This window comes from Cydia pomonella, chromosome 19 (genome assembly GCF_033807575.1).
Source record: "Cydia pomonella isolate Wapato2018A chromosome 19, ilCydPomo1, whole genome shotgun sequence".
NCBI lineage: Eukaryota > Metazoa > Arthropoda > Insecta > Lepidoptera > Tortricidae > Cydia > Cydia pomonella.
The window spans coordinates 1,018,385-1,041,369 of NC_084721.1; the positions used below are offsets into that span (position 1 = coordinate 1,018,385).

Here is a 22,985-nt window from a genome sequence, read left to right on the forward strand (position 1 = left end):
ACTCGTGGTTAGTAGTAGTTACCCTATTCGACGCTAGATGGCGTTCTTTTTAAATCTGCTAAAATGCTTCCGTGAAAATTGCAGGTATATCGGCATGGTGATTAGTCAATATCATGGGTAATTAACAGTTCTTGACAACCGTTTGTCTGCCATTTTTACATGTGTGTTTGTTAGAAAGGGACAACATTTAAGAAAGGTTTGCTAAATTTTATGATATTTTTTTTTACTGATTATATAGTTATTTTTCATTTCCCTAGCCAACTGGCGTCACCTGTCATCGGCCTGCCGCCTGTGCTGGGCAACCAGGCGGTCTGCGTCCGTTTCCAAGACCCTCAGTTCCCCGAGGACTTCATCTTCCCTGCGAGGAGACTTCAGGGCGCCATAGAACCTGGACGGGTGTTGAAGCCAGGAGACCTGTCCCACCAGGAGAACAGGAACTGGAGGCCTCAGATAGGTTAGCATTGTGCCAGGAATGGTACTTATGATTATGATATAATCTAAACTGGAGTAGTAGATATGATGCGACTTCGACGAATTTTATATTAATATATTGACTTGTTAATTACTACCATAGAAAAGTTTTGACTTTTCGAAGTTTCGCTATTTAAAAATAATATTTTAGTGATAACAAAGAGAAATTGAATAGCCACAGTAAATTTACTGCCATCTTTCGACACATGATTAAAACTTTTAGAACGTCATTTGACTTTGATCCTTATTCTTTTACTGATATGTGTAAAATTTGTTAAACATCTAAAAGTGGCGCTGGGAGCAAATTTACTGTCGCCACAAAATTTTCTTCAACATCCACCTCTATTTCCAATTCTGTTGGTCAATGTACTCCGGTAGTAGTCTTGAGTTAGCACGAAAGATGGCGCTGTTATTAAACTAAATATGCTAAATTGGGAAACCGTATTCTAAAGTAGTAATTTGGGCAGGCATGGTGCGCTCGAACACGGTGGCCAGCCTGGAGGCGGCCGGGCGCCGCATGCTGGGCCACCACCTGCCGCGCGACCAGCACCAGCAGCGCGCCTACGGCAGCGTGCCGCCGCCGCAACACCAACACCGTAACTACCATCCTCCACCCTGCACAGGCATGCTGCGCTCGAACACGGTGGCCAGCCTGGAGGCGGCCGGGCGCCGCATGCTGGGCCACCACCTGCCGCGCGACCAGCACCAGCAGCGCGCCTACGGCAGCGTGCCGCCGCCGCAACACCAACACCGTAACTACCGTCCTCCACCCTGCACAGGCATGCTGCGCTCGAACACGGTGGCCAGCCTGGAGGCGGCCGGGCGCCGCATGCTGGGCCACCACCTGCCGCGCGACCAGCACCAGCAGCGCGCCTACGGCAGCGTGCCGCCGCCGCAACACCAACACCGTAACTACCGTCCTCCACCCTCTAATTTACGATTTATGAACATTTCAAAGACAGGTCCACTGGGTGGTGCTACTTTCCAGAAATCGTTTTTTAGCAACTATGAAGCCGATGGTCCCGGGTTCAAATCCTGGTAAGGGTTCTTCCCACATTTAGAATTCTCCCACATATGTCAGCGCGGAATCGGCAGAATCCGATAAAAAAAGCTTTATGTCTACGCAATAAGAGCCAAAAAGTGGCTGTACGGCTCGAACGACGCGAATCAGCATCTACTCGTATTCGCGGGAATACGGCGATTTGCCAAAAAGCCGAAAGCTCGCGTTCGCATTCTCACATATCTGAGTATCGCAAATCGGCGCCGACGAGGGCTGAATAGTGCCGAGGCCGCAACCGCTGCACCCACGTATGAATTATCGCTTCAAAAACGCAGATCGTACACAAACATTGCGAAAGCACGAAAGCAAAACCAAAAATCTCTAATAAAGAATTAAATTGTAATATATTAATATTAGTGATGCCATAGTACTCGCAAAAGGGTTATTATTATCATCATCATTTTATTTAATTGCATCAACCTTACAAAAGTTACCAAATGAAGGAGGCTAAGTTTTGCGGAACTCCGTTAAAGAGAGTGGATAAAAAGTACCTGAACCACTGGGTTACAGGCACACTGTCTGACATCGAGGACATCGAGCGGGAGCGCCGGTGTGTGTGGATTGTCAAAGGAATAAATATTTATACTTATTTTCATCTGTGTGCCGAGCATGAAACACAGCTACCAAAATGAGTTTGTTGTCTTGTTCCTTGAGGTTTCGATAGCAATCAGGTTGTCCAATTTTAGGTTATGAAATATATAAATAGCAGTGAGACGGCACTTGCTACACGCACAATACTAATATGTACAAGCACTTGGTGTCCATAAGATAATGTTAAATACATATATAAATACTCCTGTCTCTGGTGCAAATGACGTGTTAACAAGTCATCAGAATGATAATAGGAACCTCTACTCCACATCCGCTCGTCCTAACGAGCAAACAAACAAGCGGTATGAAAGCAGGCGACTAATTGAGCCACGCGACTGTTTCGTTAGTCATGGGAGATAACCCTAGTTGCTACTTAGGACGCATAAATAAAGCCTATAATGTTTTTCTAACTTGTTTTGACTGTGAATATTTGAAACGAGTTTTTACGATTTCGATTAAAATCTGCAAAGGGTAAATAATCGATTCTATTGGTGATAAATTTATGATTTATATTTTTAAATATACAGTTACCTTTACAATCGGACGCGATTGAATCGATTCGGTTGATGAGTGGAGTCAAAGTATTGTAAATGAGTAGCGTTTTAAGTATTTTTTTATTTTTATAACATCATACGTATACATATATGTTTTGGTTATATGTGTCTATTATTATGAATTATTCGACGCTATGAAGATATATATATTTTGTCCTGTTAGGATTCAAGTTATTAAATAATCTGAAACGTCAATGGCTTGGAATAAAAAAATCATCAAAATTACTATAGAAGGTGGATTAACAATAAAACATTCGAGCTACATAAACTTGAAAACATTTAATTATCTACAAAAAATTCTATCATCGAAACTGTTCCCAAATTTTCACGAGATGCGGTTAAGGAATGCGACCTGTAGGAGAGAAAATCCGCACATGCGAACGTTCTGTATGTGCTTTTTTTTTTCGTTTTTTTTTTTTATTTCAAAAATAATTAATTGAGAGTAGAGATGAGCCGAATATTCGGTAATTATTTAATATTCGCCATGTTTCTCAATGTTCAAGCGCTGGTGGCCCAGCGGTAAGAGCATGCGACTTGCAATCCTGAGGGCGCGGGATCAGTGTTCAAACCACGGCTCGTACAAATGAGTTTTTCGGAACTTATTGTACAAAACATCATTTGATAGTTTACCAGTCGCTTTTCGGTGAAGAAAAACATATAGTGAGGAAACCGGACTAATTCCTATTAGGCCAAGTGTACCCTCTAGGTTGGAAGGTCAGACGGTAGTCGCTTTCGTAAAAATTAGTGCCTACGCGAATTCTTGGGATTAGGACGCGGTTCATCTTTTGCTACTAATAGCATAATATAGCATTTTCGAATGGTTTATTAAAATGATACAGGCGAATTCGGACGAATATTCGGTTCGTTAAGATTGTAGTGTGCGTGCAACGCCACACTCACACTCTCTTAGCGTAGCCTTATATGTATATATACGAGTGCTATGTTATACTTAGGTCATACTGAAAGTTCCTAGCTGGAATCTTAAAAAAAAATAAAAAAATCTTATATAATCCCTGACATATAATTTTCAAACAGCATTCGTAAAATACAATTCATCACCGAACAAATTGTATCTAAAAATAAACAATAAGTTATATTTTCAACAAATAAACATTTTCATTGCGTGACATCTAAATGGCTCTTTCCAGAAACTTTCAGTATTACCCACGTATTATCCACAATAAAGCCGTACTTTGAAGCGGACTTGATAGGGTCAATATGTACAATGTATAGAGGTCCTTAAAACAATAAATTAAAAAAGCCTTACTTATAATTACAAATCCTGGTAAGGGCATTTATTTATGTGATGAGCACGGATATTTGTTCCTGAGTCATGGGTGTTCTCTATGTATTTAAGTATGTATAAATATTTATATATTATATATATATCGTTGTCTCAGTACCCTCAACACAAGCCTTATTGAGCTTACTGTGGGACTTAGTCAATTTGTGTAATAATGTCCTTATTATATTTATTTATAATTAACTTATACTTATAATTAAATTATCGCCGAACATCACAAAATCTTAACTGAATATTCGACCGTCTCCATCTGCAATTTAGAGTAATAATCCTCGGCGGCGTTATTCTGACACATTGTCACTCAAGTGACGCAGCTAGCGAGCCGCGAGAATAAGAACAATAGGGGTGCAGTGCGTGTATTACCGCTTCGTTTCGCTTTAATTAGACCTAAGTGCCGTTATTGGGGCTCAGACAGCTTTCGCAACTGTCGCTTTAGGGTTCTGTTCTTCACGAACTCACCTATCCTCAGCCTTCCGAATTTGCTTCTTATATTTATGTATTTTATTAGTTTGGTTTGTGATTTTGACCTGGAAGAAATGTTTATATTGTTACTTGATTTCATATTCTTTATTTATTTTTTAAATTTTATAAATATATAAAAAGCGACCAAGTGCGAGTCGGACTCGCCCATGAAGGGTTCCGTACCATTTATGACGTATTAAAAAAACTACTAACTAGATCTCGTTCAAACCAATTTTCGGTGGAAGTTTGCATGGTAATGTATATCATATATTTTTTTTAGATTTTTCATTCTGTTATTTTAGAAGTTATAGGGGGGGGGGGGGGGGGGGCACACATTTTTTCACTTTGGAAGTGTCTCTCGCGCAAACTATTCAGTTTAGAAAAAAATGATATTAGAAACCTAAATATATTTTTTGAAGACCTATTCATAGATCCACACGTATGGGTTTGATAAAAAAAGATGTTTTGAGTTTCAGTTCTAAGTATGGGGAACCCCCAAAAATTTTTTTTTTCTATTTTTGTGTAAAAATCTTAATGCGGTTCATAGAATACATCTACTTGCCACGTTTGAACAGTATAGCCCTTATAGTTTCGGAAAAAAGTGGCTGTGACATAAACGGACAGACAGACGGACATGACGAATCTATAAGGGTTCCGTTTTTTGCCATTTGGCTACGGAACCCTAAAAAACACTCACAAATCAATGTAAAAAATACATAAACACATTATAAAAAACCTAACAGGCAGGATCCAAGCGGCCGTTGGTCAGGGCCGCAGAGAGAGGAACCGGCGTACGCTATGAGACCGTTCGCTGAACTATCGGAACAATGATGGCGGTAATCTCGTGAGCCAAGTCTAGGGACTTGCTGGATTTGTTGTGACTTGATTATTTTCACGGTTACGGTGCTTATTTTGTATTCGTAATCGATTACTTTATGTCCATCTCATCTCATAGTCACATAAGTAGGTATCAAATTCAGATTTATTTATTACACATATGATTGTGGTACACATTTCATGAATTTCAATTTATAAGAACCTATATTGTGATCGTCAAAAATAAATTGAAATAGTAACAAGATTCTTTAGCTAAATCAATTTCATTAATTATAGCATGGAAAGCCCTTCTTTGTTTAGTTCTGAAAAACTCTAATGCTATAATAGCTCGCCTTTCGGCTCAGAAATTCAAGATAATAGTTTAAGCGGCATTGTGATCGAATACGGTATGTATTGATTATTGGTACGAAATAGTAAAACCAGTTTTACCTTAAAACACAATTACGGGAGACCTACGTTATTAACTATATCGTATCGCTACAACCGTAGCTTAGCAGTGACTGAGCCTTTGTGTCGCCACCCCGATAGATAGTGCATTTGACCCACGAACGACTCCGCGCGGTGCGGTGGCGGCGTTCCGAGTGCCCTCAACATTACTGCGAGACTAATTGCAACTGCTTTTTACTGTCCACGCGGTCACATTTGATTCACAGGATGCTCTATATTTTATACAGGCTTTTTTATTTCATTTACACTGTTTGGTAGTCAGACTACCCTAAGTTTTCTTGACATGTCCTAAGTTAAGAATGGCGTTCGTATGGGATATGTATGCATTGTTAGAATACAGTAATCCGAGTCTAATTTGGTAGTTTTTTAGGTTACAGTATTTGAACCGATATGTGATTGAGCTATAGAATGTAGCATCCCACCATAAACATTTTTATATAAAACGTTGCCAAGACGAAAGCTCGCACTGTCCAAAAATTATATGTCCAGATCTCACTTAGAGCCAAGCTTCTAAGTCTTCAAGTTCTAACTTTACAAACTGCACGTTAGTTAAAATATATGGCGCGGCCGTTTGGTTTTAAGTTCCAAGCTTTAATTTTTTTTTGTTTTCTATTACATATCAAATATCAGCTTTTTAGGACTTCAGGAAGTACCCTAGAATTTTGATGATCACCAGTAAGAGTGATGAAATCGGGGTTTTTTAGATATCAATAAAATCTAAAGTATAAGAGCTATGCAATTGAAACTTTTTATGTTTGATAAGTCTAATATTGACATCATATCCCTAGAATTTGGCTTATTTGGTATAATCCAAACCCAATTTATAACGGTTCGAAAAAACGACGTAGCGCTTCGAGAAAAGGTGTGCGCTTCGACAGATATCTACTCACCTTTCTAACTTGGATGACAATGCAATGCTAAGTTAGGTACCACCAGGCTGGTCAGAAAGCTAATCTGCTGCCCCTATCCCACTAGACCCACTCCACACGGCTCATTCTTAATTTTTGGGGCCTTCCAATTCTACGACACGTGCGACATAGTGTGGGTGTAGTTTTACCTATTATCGCGCAGACTCATCTAATTAATTAAAATGAAATGTATGTTCTCTCTCCAAGAAACTACAATGTTCCATAATGGTTCTATCAAACTTGAAGTATTTAGTTAACAACGATACAAAATTAGCTATTTTAATATTTACTAGATATCGTACTACGTACATCAGGAAAACTACGGAAACGGAAATGTTTATAACCGTGCTCTATGGAATTTCCTATCAACAACAATGAACTTCCGTTCCTTCACTCCGGTTGAACCCTCTTAGGGTGAAAAAATATAAAATATATTTTAGTAGGTACCTACTCTCGTAATGTTTAAGAATTATTTGTGGATAATAAATGCTTTTAGACTCAATTTAGATTAACCATGTTAGTTTTTTTATGGATTTATATAGTGACGTCCGCACGAACCTATAATCATTGTATCATCCTTTATCGAACACTTTTCGTAATTCTGAATTCCAGAAGCATTAGTTACAATACCAACAAAGCCTTAAACACCGGCATTATGCGACGTTCCGAGCCATCGAGCTTAAGAAAACAAAATCATAGCCAATAACCGTCTAAAAGGAATCCATTATTCCAAATTCGAAATTCAAATTGGCCTATCGTCCCGCGAGGCATTCGCGGGCAACAGCGCGCGAACGCAAACAGGAAGCGAGGGCATTGTCCAACCCAGTGTCGCCAACTACGAAAATAATAATTATCGAGGGTTGCCAACAATAGCGCTCTTTTTTTCTCTAAATAACGGGTCGATCGGCTCAAGTGCTTCCTATTATGTCCGGGATTACTGCTACAATGTTTTTTATCGATCTTTTTGTAACCAGGTGGCTTCCGAGGTGTTTTAATGCGTATCTCATCCGATTTTCGTTTTAATCCGATAAAGATACGATGATCTGAAAGCTTCTGAGATCTTGTGTAAATAAAAAGAGCTTTTTGCGTATTTTATCGCTCTTAAAAAGGAGTAGATACTTCGCTCACCGTTTATAATATTGGCCACATTGAAGGATTTAAATCGTTCTTAGTAACATAATAAGTAACAGCGTTTCTAGTTTCCCATCTGAATTGTAATGTTTCGTAAAGTCTAGTGTTTATTCCATTTCTAGGTATCATATCGATTCGGGTTTACACTTATTAAAAACGTAACATCAACTTTAGAAAGTAAGCGCTACATTTAGAAGTAAAACGTCAGGTTTTTGTACGTTTTTTTTTAAATTATGCTTTCACGCACCCGACATTTCTCTCGTGTCAAATTGCAAAAACCATAGCGATAACATTTCCTTTCAATTTATAATAAATCTGACTTCCAATTAATTCGTATTTAGCGTTTGCATTCAAATCAATCAAAAATAAATCAACCTTTATTCTGCCATCAACATAACTCTTACGTATTACAACTTAGGAGTGATTTTGCATTGTGTGGGTGTTAGTTTCGGGTAGCGCCGCTAGGGGGCGGCACGTGGCCCAATTACCCGCCCCAAACTGCAGGGTTTTAATAATTGAATACGCTTATTTGATTTTGCAACTGACGTGCGTATAAATAAATGTCAAATGAATTAGTCCTGACTTTGGCTGGGAGTGTGGGAGTAACCCTTCGATTTGGAAATGCCAAAGATGCAAAGTCGCCTTTATTGATTGGATTGTTTTAGTATTTAAATATATCAAAATGATGAGACGAGCAGATCATTTTGAGCCCGTCACGTGCTAGTCCCTTTTTATACCGACCTGTACAAAATTATAAATGAATTAAAAAAACTAGATATCTAATATTATTAGGATTCCACTTCGTACCGTTCTGGTACCCACAGAAAACAATGTTTCCTGAAATTATATAAAGACATTCGAATCAATCGTTTTGTGACGTCAAACATGATATAACACACTTTCACAATCTCCAACTTACCCAGTTCTGATTTAACAAAATCAGCTTGAATCTCTGCAACATTAAGTCCACTTTTCAACACAACATCAAGTCAGTTATGAGGACAAGAAAAGCAATAGAATCGTGTACGCAAAGTGAAACATCAAAGCAAAGATATTGGAATAGAATCGCTATTGCTTATTAATAAAAGATCGAGAGCACTGGAACAGCTTATTGCTCCGTCGACGTTGATCCAGTTCAGATTGTATTGTATACGGGCGATTATCCGTAACTCGACGACTGGCGCCTATTTTGCGTGACATGTGGCCCACCCCCACATCCTACCAGCAAGCTCCTCGAGGAATCCTATCAAACCTTTAATGTTGAGTAGGACCTCGGGGAGGTCTCTCGGGGATCCGAGATATTTAGCCCTGTATGGAGTCACTCCGCTGCATTCCAGCATCACGTGAGAGGCTGTTTCTTCTGTCTCCATGCATCCTCGGCATAGGGGACTGTCTGTGACACCTGTTGTGAAAAGATGTTTGTTAAATAGTCCATGACCTGTTATGACACTGGTTACCATGCTCAGTCGGACCTTCCATAGTTGCAGGAGTTGCCCTTGTGAGCTTTCCGTTGATGCCACGCATGTAGTCCAGTTCAGATATAGTAGGTACTATTCTGCCCCACTACCTACTTAGAACCACCACCACCTATAAGTTTTTTTTAATGCCTAATAGTGCATTACTATAGAGGCCGAGAAACGAAGGGTTGCAGGCCGAGCGTATCGAGACCGATACTTCCGACAGGAATACGCGTTTGTAAAGAGCTTTTCTCAAACTTGCAAAAAAAAAAGTAGTCAATTTGTTTTTTTCATAGGTCTACACAGCTAAAAACAAATTACGAATCTACTACTATTTGATGGTTGAATGCCAAGACGTTGTGTCACAATTTGATTTTTAAAAACATAGAATGTTGCTTTAAATGCCTAGGTGTGTAAGGCTGGATGAAACTACATATCATCTTCACTCATCGCACCGGATACGTAGTATTTCCGGATCCGGACCTAATTTGAAGAAAGTCAAGTATCCTTGCTCCTTTTGGTTGCTCCCGCGTAAAACAGCCGTTCTGCCGTAACCATTGGAAAACTGATTCAACTGCTTACCTTATTACCAAACCCCGTTATCAATGATGCAATGCATTGAAATAAAGGTTGGCAAAACTATATATGTATTCAGTCATTTATTGCTTTCATAGGTAGATAATAAGGTGATACATAAGAATTCAGGGTGCCAAGCCAACGTGCTAATCGTTAACGCGCCGTAGCGTAACGTAGGCATCTCTCTCTATCACTCTTCCGTATTAGTGCAAGATGCAGTTGCGTGTCGTTCGTTACGGAGCGTAAACGATTGGCACGCTGGCTACGCACCCTGATCAGCTAAAAACCCTGTCAGGGCACTACAACTTAAAACACACTGTTTAACAACATTCGATTCATACCTACGTAACTTACAAACTAGTAATAACTAATAAGTCGCCATGGATCACGATTAATATTAAATTTTACATTGTAATTAAAAATAACTTCACCGTTAGTGCCGAACTTTGCAGTTTGAATGTCGACTGTGACTAAATAAATAAATAAATATATTACAGGACATGCTTACACAAATTGACTAAGTCCCACAGTAAGCTCAATAAGGCTTGTGTTATGGGTACTTAACGACTAATGCTCTAATTAGACTAATGTTCAGACTTCAGAGTGACAACATAACTTAATAAGTAGGGATAAAGACGGTTATTCTCTATGCAATTGGATGGTTCATTTCGTACTATTATAAAACTAGAACAACGCCTTTGTCAAATACTACATGGCGATACATCTTATGGCGTAATTTACCTGGGTGTACAGTCAAAGAATTTAATTTCAGTACCATTTCGTACCTTGTCTAACAAGTGACACCTAGTATGAAATATTTTCATTCAGAGCTGTCATCTTATCCCAGAATCAGGGAGCAATAATAGCGTGGACAAATTCCCTTTTCCCTTGCTCTCTAAAACCGGAATTTCCCAACTGTAACCTCGGCGACGGCCCTTGAGCACGCGTCGGCGGCTCTAATTATTACTGGAGGTCCGTTCGGGCAGCTCAGTAAAAATCAGTAGTTTTTCACTATACCTTATACAACCAAGTTCCCCGCCGCGTCTGTGTGTATGTATGTTCGCGACAAACTCAAAAACTATTAGCCGGATTTTCATGCAGTTTTCACCTATCGATACGAGTTCTTGAGGAAGATGTAAGTGTATAATTTGTTAACCAGTGCGAAGCCGGGCGGGTTGTTAATCTTTAAAAAAATTATAAACCTTATTTGACGGCTCCCTAGCCTATTGGGTAGTGACCCTACCTAAAAAGCAGAAGGTCCCGGGTTCGAATCTTGGTAAGGACTTTTATTTGCGCGTTTATCACAAATACTTCTTCCTGAGTTAAGGATGTTTTTTATGTAGAGGTATATATGTATATCGTCGTCAAGTACCCACAACACAAGCTTTGTACATCGTGTCATTCATGTTGACGCGTGCCTTGACTCGTATTGTCATGTTATTAAAGGTTAGATTTGACAAATCTGCGCGTCATCGTGGATGACACGAATTTTACTGAGCTTACTCAGGAACTAGGTCGATCTGTGTAAAATCGTCCTGTAATGTTTATTTATTTTAATTTTTTATCAAGTAGTAATGCGAGCGATTCTACAATTTTTTATATTTACGGAAATTTCTGTAGCTCAGTTTGTCAAGAGCGATCGGACCGGTTTTCCGAAAGGTCGCAAGTTCGTCGCAAGCATGCCGGAAGGATTTTAATATTATATATTGTGTCTATTATATTCAGTTACTGCCTTGTAAATAAACCTTTCACACCCACACAGGATAGCTAGCATGCTCTCACCCGTACCTAGAATGAACTCATTTTCCAAGAATATTGAATGTACATCTTAACAACCAAAACGTAACTATTTTATTAACATTTCTTAAGTGTAAGTACATATTTATTACTTGAGACAACTGTAACGTCGCGTCTGTAAGTGCGGCGTTTTTAATAAACACAAAGTGGTGACTGGTACATTGCGTAAATCATTCTCACAATAATATATAGTTATTTTTCAATTAAAATATAAACACAAAGCATGACCATTGGCGCCTATACTGCTCGTAGAAAATGGGTTTATATCAGTTCAACCCGAATTTTAGGAGGACTGTAGCCCTATTGGCATAGGGCTTTCATCTACGGAAGTGTTTCAGGAGGTATTCTAGTTTGGAAAGCCTCCTAAATGTCTCAGTCTCAAATGCAATACTTGTAACTTCTTTCACTGTGGCGCGGGTCGGCCACAAGGACAGCGTGGAGACTGGCGCTAAGTTAAAAAGTAATATATTCTTACAAGACACTCACTGACATACGACTTTTCATAACTGAAGCCGTAGGATAGACAAGACGGCATGGTATTGTTGCTTATTCACATAAAATCTCATACTTATGGAAGATATTTCGGAAATATTTTACATGTAATATCTTGTTTTTTTTTTTTTGTTGGACTTAAAATATGTCACTGACTGTGACTATGTATATTCTTGCGAGTATGAATTATCCCGTGAAGGTTTTCATAAATATCATATTACTTACTGTTCTTAGGGCCTGTTTCACAATGTCCAAGTAAATTACTGGATAGATAATTAACAAATAAATTAACTGCCAGTAAAACTATCTTAAGTTGTAAATGTATTTATCTACCAGTTAAGCTTATTTGAAGATTTTTAAACGCCAACGATGACTATATTCGTCAGATAAGTGGCGAGATTGAGGACTTTACTTGGACATTGTGAAACCGGCCCTTAGCCTCTAAATAAGAATGAATGTATGCACATCGGTTATCACGTAGCATTATAGTGGGAACGTATCTGAGTTAAAATAGTTGACACAGGTAATTTCAAGAGTTAGGATCAATTCAAATCCATGTAACGTTATCTGATCAAATTAATAACATCAACTCAAATTTTGATATAATTACTAATTCCTTTTATTTAACTACGTTGTCAACAAAAGTCTACAATATTACTATTGGAAGTATTAGAACAAATTAAAATATTTTCTGAAAAGATTTTAATTTGTTTTTATTTCAAGTAGAAACACTACTATATAAATTATAAACTGAAATAAATGTCATATACTAAGAAAAAGTGACCAAGGCCTCCAGTGCCCCAGGCTGGAATCAAACCAGCGTCCTCTGCTATCGCGGCAGGTGCCTGAGCCACTCGGCCACCGGGGTCACGGCAGCATTGGTCGAATTTTTCAAGTATATGCATTTCTTACTGAAGGCTTACGGCGCCCCCTAGTCATCTCTAAGGTAGAGGTAGGTTTTTCTTAGTATATGACATTTATTTCAGTTTATAGTCTACAATATTACCGATTTGTAAATATGAAATAAGTACGAGTATACATCCTTCATAATCCTTCTTAGGCCAAGTTTAAAACACTTTTCACACGACAAGCTGATAAAAACCGTCGCATTTTGGCGCGACTGCGCGCGCCCTGAAAGCCGCCCATTAGATGCCTATTATGTCTGCCGCCTGCCGCGTTTTTATTTTTTCTACTTTTCCACTACATATGTGATGAGCTTTGGGCTTTGAGCAAAGAATCCACTCCACTCTCTATGTGCGCGAATTGCGACAAGTGTGGAGTTCGCCACGGATTCGGCTTATTCTTTATAAAAAATACGTTTTTTTGTGAAAAAAATTCATGCGAAATCCTTTTTGAATAGCAGATAGTGATGGTTAAAGGATGCTATTGCTGGCTCTATGCAGGTCAAAGGTGATATTTAAATATATGATTGATTCATAGGTATTGAGAATATATTTGAAATATTCCCGATTTAATTTCTCAATAAGAATGACTGAATGTGTATTTGATTTAGTGTAATGTACAATAAATTGAAATAAATACATATTGACTTCGGCATTTGAGTATGTTTGAAAAACAATAATTAACATGACGCATTTCTAGCTTTATGAATCTTTATTGCACAAAAAATCCTAACATCATCATTATTCATCATGCACCGCCAGCGCAAACTACGCGCTACTACCGTAGCTGATAACCCGTATGAAGCGAAAAGCGCCTAAAACAGAGAACCTGCCTAGCGGGTTGCTAGCTGTGAATAAGTTACGGTAAAGCGACATATTCCACCCACGTAGGACGCCGCTGGCACAATTGCTGCTAATAGCGATACCTCATTATACACTCGACCGCCATTGTGGAGGTGGCACGCGCACGTCATGGCTGCCTACCTACAAAACTAGGGTTCTTAACTACGTTCAAAAGAAAGTTTTATATATAATTTGACGTTACTTGCAATATACAAGTTCAATATCAAACAGATAGACATATATCTATCTATCCGCCTTCCAAGCTGCCAAAATCTCTACTTGAGGCCTAAAAAGCCAATTGTACAGGTACATATGTTATTATTTGCGTGACAGAGATGGAAATACAGTACAACAGGGTAACAACAATAGTGTAACTTTGTACTGTATTTCCATCTCTTGCGCGTCAGAGAATAATGATAGAATTAAACGAACTTGAAAGGCATGGTCACATGATCAAGAAGTTAGCCGACACCTATACGTCGACAAACGCCAACGAAAAACCAAATGTTTTGGCAAAAGATTTTATTGCTGCCTGCAATTTTTTTTCCACATGCAACTAATACTCATCGAGACAATTCTAAAAATCCCACAAACACAGTTAGTTTTCGTTGTTTTAGCATAGAGTTCCTATGGCCACCTCCTGTCTCCATCATCAGATCAGCTCAATAGTACCATAATATTGCATTGTCAACCGAATTACATTACGATATATATAATTTTGAGCTTCATCGGAAACTGGGAAGTGGGTTGCAAATTAATAATAAGCTTGTAAAAAGGCATCGGGATGATGAGATGCTATGAAAAGTCACGTAAATATTTCCATAGGTACATTATGTATTTAAGTTTCGATCGGCGCTTTTTGTCAACGATTGTCATCTTGACTAGGCACTCAGGTTAACCTTGTACATAAACCGTTTATTATCGGTATTATCACCTTATGGACAAATAAACATATTTTGTTTTACATAAATTTTTCCAAAGGCAATGAATACTAGTCATTTTAATAGACATTTTCATCCATAGTGACCCATTTTTATAGCTCCCCAGTGTAGTTATAGTCGTAGTACAGTCCTTCCACCTAGGCAGGGCGCCGGGTGCCGCTGTAACAAATGCCCCTAATGACGATGCCTTGTTACGTACTCGACCGCTATTATAGAGGTGGCCTAAACGTGACTACATCGCTGCCTACTTTCAAATAATGGTTCTTTTTTAACCTCCATGAAAAATAGGAGACTTAAGAGTGATCGGCATATTCTAACCTCGAAGAGATATCTGTCCATTGGCTGCTCGAACATCAAGTCACAGATATCTCCTTTTCGTTGAAATCAGCAAGACGTTAGTAGGATATATATTCCTTTTGAGTTTCGGCACAGACAATACACATGCAAACAGGCAGCTCTAGAAGGATGTAATCTAACGTTGCTTCAAGCTATTTACAGCATATAGATATGGATCAATTATGTAGGTACAAACCAAATTATCTGTAAACTAATTGTTATTAACAATTTCATATTAAATATGTATAACTAATTTGTCAATACACGGGAAGCTCAAGAAAGAACTCAAAAACTTTTAGTTTATGTAGTTGTATGACTCAAAAACTTTAGAGACTATTTTTAAGCCCCACGTTGGGCACCAACTATTACTAATAACGACATCGTTAGGCCCTCGACCGCAATCACAGGCCACAGAAACGTGTCTCAGCACCCGGGCCGAAGCTCTAGACAGTTCCACTTTCTAACTGTGCTTTACAAGCGTTGTGGTCCAGCGGTGTTTAGTTTATTAACTAACAAGATGCAGATTTTACTAGCGATAATGAGAAAGGAAAGTGACTTATTGCAGTCGTTATTTATTTCAAGGATGTTCAAAAAGGAACACAATTTTTTTGTTTTTCATGTCTAATGATAATATCATTCTTCAATAAACGTGACTTTGACGCATAGTTTCGTAAGTATTATCAGTTACCGATCTATAAAAAATATTTGAGTAGTATGAAAAATAGTTTCAATGGCAGTTGAAATTCGACATCCATTATTTGGCAGGCACAAAGAGAATGTATAAGGGAGAAATAGAAGAGGGAGCTGGAAGGGCTAGTCCTAGGTGGACTTTCTCTGATCAAAACGGCGAAATCCTGAAGAAAGGCCAGGTCAAGAGCACCCTAAACCGGCGAGCGTGTATGAGGAATGTTATGAAAGTGAAGGATGCGAAAGGTTTGTTAGGATCGTAGCAAGTGGAAATCCGTGGTCTCTGCCTACCCCTCCGGGAAATAGGCGTGATTATATGTATGTATGAATGTATGAATTATTTGGCAATTGCGTATTTGCTCCTGCTAAAGACGACAGAGGGCCTACCGCGAACCACGTTCGACGTGTTGCCTCCCTATCACACTTACGCACGAATTTACAAGTGCGACAGAGAGGCAACACGTCGAACGTGGTTCGCGGTAGGCCCTCAGATGATGAGCCTACTCGTAGTCAAGGACTGCTGCGATGCTTTAGAATTATTTTAAGCCGTAATGACACCCTATTTGAACAAAATGTAGTCTCTGACACTCATACCTTGCCGAACTACGATTAACCTTCATACTTTGACTAAGGACTTAGAGCAATCAAAATCGGCCTCTTTGTATAGAAATTCCAACATGAAGTGACCTGTTTCCATTGATCTTCAGTATATTTGTACAAAGTATGAGCAGATTGGCGCTAACGCCTTGTTTGCCGTAGAGCTAATACCTCAAGAGTATCGGATGGGACTCACGGAGAATCCCTTTAGAGCCAAACTGTTCTTCGCAATGCAGCTCTTAGCTTTAAACCGCGGATTAAACCTTCGCAAACACGGATACATGGGATATGGAATAGACTTGTTAAATTAGTTATGTTTTGGTTAAAATTCGTTTGTGGAAAAACTCTTTCTTTGTGTTAGAAAAAGTTAAATTGATTTTAAAGGTATCGTCGGTATTGTATTACGACAAAAAAAAAGTGGAAAGAAACTTTTTTGACATAGGTAATATTTTTACCATTCAAAAAAACGCGTCAAATGTGTTTTCCCTACTTTTTCTAATGAATATAATTTCAGGTAATGGTAACTTTTTATCAATTTATTTCCGTTTGAAAAGGCAAATTCCAAGGGACATCCAATACAATAATAGTACATTACGATACAAGTGCGAACAATAGGAAATTCGAAACGAGTGGCGATATATTAAAACACGACCGAAGGAAGTGTTTTAAATCGACACGAGTTGCCTGTGCTTGATGTGCTTCAGCCCCATATTTAGCCAAGAAGCAAATTGTGAAAGAACTGCGTGGACTGTGGGGTGCTGTGACAAGATTTACAAGGACTGGTCCAAATCTAACTCATCTATATTTAATACGTCCACGTCGTGTCACATTAGGGCGTAAAAAAGGAGCGATTAAATACTCGAAGCGGCGCGATACCGCCGCGCCTGCGCTTCAGGCCCATATTTTGCCAAAAAGATAATTGTGAAAGAACTGCGTGGACTGTGGGGTGCTATGACGAGATTTACAAGGACTGGTCCACAGCTACCACTACTAGCACGTCCACATACAATACATCCCCGTTTCAGATTAGGGCGTCGCAGAGCCAGCGATTAAACGCTTGGAGCGGCGCGATTCCGCCGCGCCTGCGTTTCAGCCTCATACCTAACTTTATATACGACACAATCAAGACTGTCGGCCCAAATGAGTTTTTCTGAACTTATGTACGAACTATCGTGATCACAAATTAAATATTATACTTTAAACTGCATATAATTAGAACACGCCACTTTTTTTTATAAAATTGGCTATAACTACATTAAATATATTTTATTGTTTCAGATCGCTCACAATCAGGCCCAGCCGCGGCCGGGCCCCATCGCGGCGGCTATGTAGCCTTCAACCAGCAGGGCTACAACCAGGGCTACCCTAGCCAAAGCCAAGGCTATCCCAGCCAGAACCAAGGCTACCCTAGCCAAAACCAGGGTTTTAACCGGCAGAACCAGGGCTATCAACAAAGGGATCGGTTCGGGAACCAGCAGGGAGGATATCAGCAAAACAGGTAAGCTACGTGACTTTCAACTAGCAGGGCTACCCAGCCAAAACCAGGTTTTTAACCGGCAGAACCAGGGCTATCAACAGAGGGTTCGGTTCGGGAACCAGCAGCGAGGCTATCAACAAAACAGGTAGATTACGGGGCCTTCAACTAACAGGGCTACTCCAGCCAGAGACAAATCTACCACAGCCAGATTCAGGGTTTCAACCGGCAGAACTAGGGCTGTCACCAGCTGAATCAGTTTGGGAACCAACACGCTGGATACCAACAAAATAGGTAAACTACGTAGGCTTCAGCCAGGAGGATTGTATGGCTACCCTATCCAGAGCCTGGGCTACCCCAGCCAGAGCCAGGGCTTTAACTGACAGACCCAGGGCTATCTGCCGCGGGATCGGTTCAAGAACCAACAGAGTGGATACCAACAAAACAGGTACACATGAATTACATTACACGTATATAGTGTAAGTTGTTTGTGTGTATACAAACAGCGTAGTCCATTTATTTATCTTCAAAATAGACTTACCGATTTTGCAAGATTTTTCCGTAAAACATTTTTAACTCGTTATATTTAGGTTTTAACTCGAATGGCGCTTCTATAATTTATTTGCCGTCGGGGGTGTTTAAATTTACGTTTTAGACAAATGAAATTACATACATATTAAAAAAAACTTGGTCTTCAAACCAACTTTGTAGTATTTCAATAGAAAAATAATATTCATGTTTCATTTGTAATCTGCCATTTATACACGCGCATTGTGATCACTGTCACTTTAAATTCTTTATGAAAAAATATGTATCCTTCAATAAACTGTCTCTATTTCGTCCATTGTTTGACTGGAAACAATTATACGTGCGCAAAAATGTTTGCGCCGTGCACGCACACGTCACGCATGCGGTGTGCGGTCTCATAAGGATCTGTATATTACAACGCGTTTACGCACACGCATCCGGTGTGCACGACCTTAAATGGTTAACTAAAATTTTAATTATTTCTAAAACAGGTACAACCAAGGTTACCAGCAAAGACAGGATGGATACCAGCAGCAACAAGGCGGCAATCAAAGATACAACCAGAACCAGAGGCAGGGTTACTCCCAAGGGCAGAGTCAAGGGTACAGCTCCAGGCAAAGCCAGGGTCGCTCCACGTGGCGATAATGTGCCTAGTCACTAAGTAAATAGAGTTTATTTTCATTTGAACAAACACTGAATCTTTGGGTTTGGTTTGGGGCTAGGTCATGCAATATTCTGAATACATTTGCTGACATTGATTTGAATTCATTGAAATGAATGTAGGTCACAGAATTCATCAAATAATAATAAATTTCTAATGAAACAAACTATTGAAGCTGAATAGTGAATAACCTTTCTATGTGTCACTAAAACCAATGTAAGTAATAAAAACAGAATTGTAAAAATAATAATAATAAGATGAATAAGGATATCTGATATCACAATATCGTTGATGTTATTGTTATTAAATGTGGCCCTTGCTAATTGGTTTATTTTTAAGGAAAATGTTTTCGATTGTTTTGAAACTATTCCTTGAAATAAATTGTCGATAAACAGTTTGCATCCTTTACTTTAGTAAGAAATTAATACAAAACTTATATGACTTATAAGAAATACCTACTTCTACGAACTGTGTTTAAACTTTATTATAAGCCAATTTCGTGAAGACTGATGATTCTATTGAGTTTACACAAACTACTTTTTATAATATGTATTTAGAAAGATTATTTTCTTTATTGTAACCATTACAATGACCGCTTGTATTATTTCGTTTTAAACCAATGTCTCGATGATTTACTACAGTAATGATAAAATGTATAATATGTTAAATGATTGAAAAGATATTCAACACAAACCTAAATAAAAGACTTGACACTGACACGCATTTTGATTTAATTTATTAACCTTTCTAGTTTCTCACTGCCAGCAGCCACCAGTCCCACCATCCTACAAGTATAAATAGGTACTTCGAGATTCATCAAAAAAATATATTATAAAACCATACATATCTAAAGTTTGTTGGTCCTTTTAAAAGGACAAAACATGACTGTAGAGGCCGGGAAACGAAGTGTTGCAAGCCAAGTAGATATAGACTATAGGATATGCGCGGCCGGCAACCCCGTTTCTCGCCGAGATTTGTATAGTGCTTTTCTCAAGCTTGCAATGAAACTTGCAAAAAAATGTAGTCAATTTGTTTTATTCGTAAGTTTACAGCTAAAAACAAATTACGAATCTACTACTCTTTGATGGTTGAATGCCAACACGTTGTTACAATTTAACGTTTAAAAACAAAAGAAGGTTGCTTGACAGACCTAAGTGTGTAACGCTGTATGAAATTCCTTTACATATCATTTTCACTCATCGCACCGGATATGTAGTATTTCCGGACCTAATTTGTAGTAAGTCATGTCAACATTTCATTGTTGTAATGATGCTTTAATTTTATAAGTATATACTTTAGATGTCAATTTACAAACCGACTTGTAACGAATGTTACTAATAAATATTTTCTTTTCAATGCAATTTTGAGAAAAGAAGGTTCTGAATTCAAAATTAATAAAAACATTATTAATAACATAAACTACAGAAATCAACTCTGGATATCATTAAAAGACAACCCAAAAAATACTGATATCAAAGAAAGCTTCATCAAACAAAGAAATAAGACTACACAATTAATAGCAAACACAAAGAACATATACTACTCTGAAAAATTTTCCAATTGCAAAAATGATCCGAAAAGAACCTGGGCACTAGTAAATGAACTATCCTGTAATAAAAATAGACACGAGCGAAATCCTCCTAAACTAATAAATAACTCTGTAACTATTACCGACGGCGCAGTAGTATGTGAGGTTTTCAACGACTTCTTTATAAATATAGGTCCTGATTTGGCACGGCAAATACCGCAACAATACCGGAACAACTTAACACCTAATTTCGAATATTCACCATCAACTTCTGACCAATTATCAAATCTAACTCTGTGCTCGGAAGACGAAATTTCTAAAATAATAGATTCTCTAGATAGCAACTCCAGTGTAGGCCTTGATGGCATCAGTACGAAGTGCTTAAAATGTATAAAGCATCACATTACTCCACAACTCACCAACTGCATAAATGAATGTTTAGAAAAGGGTATCTTTCCTAATGAATTAAAACTTGCTAAAGTCAGCCCAATCTACAAATCTGGCCCTAAAACTGATCCTGGTAACTACCGGCCTATATCGGTTTTACCAGTGATTTCCAAAGTGTTCGAAAAGGTTCTTCACAACCGCCTTGATAACTATCTGACAAAAACAGGGTACCTTTTTGAACGTCAATACGGTTTCCGCACTAAATCAAACACATTATCAGCCACTATAGATTTAATAACCAAAATTAGATCATCAATTGATGCAAAAAATTTAGTCCTTGGCATATTTATTGACCTAAAAAAAGCTTTTGATACCGTAAGTCACTCAATTCTTCTAAACAAACTTACTAGCATCGGAATAGTGGGCAATGCACATAAAATACTTACGTCTTATCTTTCAAATCGGTATCAAGTAGTTAAGATAGGCAAATACCAAAGTACAGCTAAACTCATAACTTGTGGCGTCCCACAGGGATCGATATTGGGTCCACTTCTCTTCAATATTTATATTAATAACATAAGTAAGCTTAATCTACACGGTGAGATATCCCTATATGCAGATGACACAAGTATTTTTTATTATGGGAACTCAATAACTGACATCGTTAGATTGGCTCAGCAAGACCTCGACATTTTACATGAATGGTTCCAATACAATCTGCTTACAATCAACGCATCGAAAACATCGTACATAATATTCAAATCTAAAAACAAAAAATATCCTACTTTTAATCCATTAACTGTCAACAACATCCTAATCAACCAATCATCACAAGAAAAGTACCTCGGTCTTACATTAGATGATGGCCTAACGTGGAATGCCCACTTAAAACAAATCAAGTCCAAGTTATATTCTATTCTGGCTTCCATTAGAAATACTGTAAAGTGCATTCCTCATCATGTACGCTATAATATATACAACGCACTGATAAAATCCCGAATAAACTATCTTATCGAAATTTGGGGCAGTGCCTGCAAAACTAGTCTTAAAGAAATCCAAATTGTCCAAAATAAAATAATAAAAAAGCTCTTTCATCTAGATCGCCTAACACCTACAACAACAGTCTACTCTAAAACTAAGCTAATGAGCATTAACCAACTCTATTTTTACAACACCATTATACTAATAAGAAACATACACCACAAAAAAATACACAGTCAAATCTCGTTTAAAACAAAAAAAGAAAGTGGACAAAGAATTCTCCGAAGTGCAAATAATTTATGCCTAACTTTATCGCGAACTAAAAACTTTGGTACTAAAAGTATAACATGTCAAGGTGCACGTATGTACAATGAACTTCCGAAGAATATTAAAGACGCGCCAAGCTTTTCAATATTTAAAAATAAATTAAAATCCCATATACTCTCTGAAATTCCGGTTATCTAAATGCGGCCCTGGCAAACACGACGTCTTATCGCGAGCTTATAGTCACCGGCCGGTCGCCCAGTGCCATTGCGAATAACATTTTAATATTTTGTATAGTTCTACCTACCATAATGTATGAAAAAAAATATATATATACTATCTAAGTACATAAAAAAAATAGGAAAACATGTTAATGTGATTTTTATTGTCTGTTAGTTGATGGGGTTAATATACTTAACTAACTATCACTCAATAGGTACTTTTAATTTAAGTTTTTAGTTAACTTTGTTTTATTTTATTGCTTCTCCTGCTGCAACTATATACCTACACTATGTACGCTCACGAATCGTCATAACTATTTATTGTGTCTAATATTGTAAACTACCTACTCATTAAGTGAAATGTAAATTTCTTTTGAGTAAATAAATGTCTTTAACCAGAAAATTGCAAAAATGACTGGAACTAAGGTCGCTCTAGGAAACCGTGAATTCCGGCCGGAAGAAGCGCGGGGGTTCCTCGGTAGGTATTCGAGCGCGAACCACGTACAGTTATTACCCCTATGATGGACATGGCACCAGTAAAGGGATGGT

General features: G+C 38.2%; 1 protein-coding gene across 1 annotated transcript in view; it reads left to right on the forward strand.

The window, feature by feature from the left end:
* The window catches only part of LOC133528108 (5'-3' exoribonuclease 2 homolog), a 29,436-nt gene extending 9,664 nt beyond the window's left edge, over positions 1 to 19,772 (forward strand). Inside the window, exons 14-17 of the mRNA XM_061865331.1 lie at positions 258 to 454; positions 939 to 1,379; positions 17,671 to 17,890; positions 18,886 to 19,772. Coding sequence (XP_061721315.1) covers positions 258 to 454; positions 939 to 1,379; positions 17,671 to 17,890; positions 18,886 to 19,039 — 1,012 coding nt within the window. The 3' untranslated portion in view covers positions 19,040 to 19,772. The remainder of the gene's footprint in view (positions 1 to 257; positions 455 to 938; positions 1,380 to 17,670; positions 17,891 to 18,885) is intronic.
* Positions 19,773 to 22,985: the final 3,213 nt, after the last annotated feature.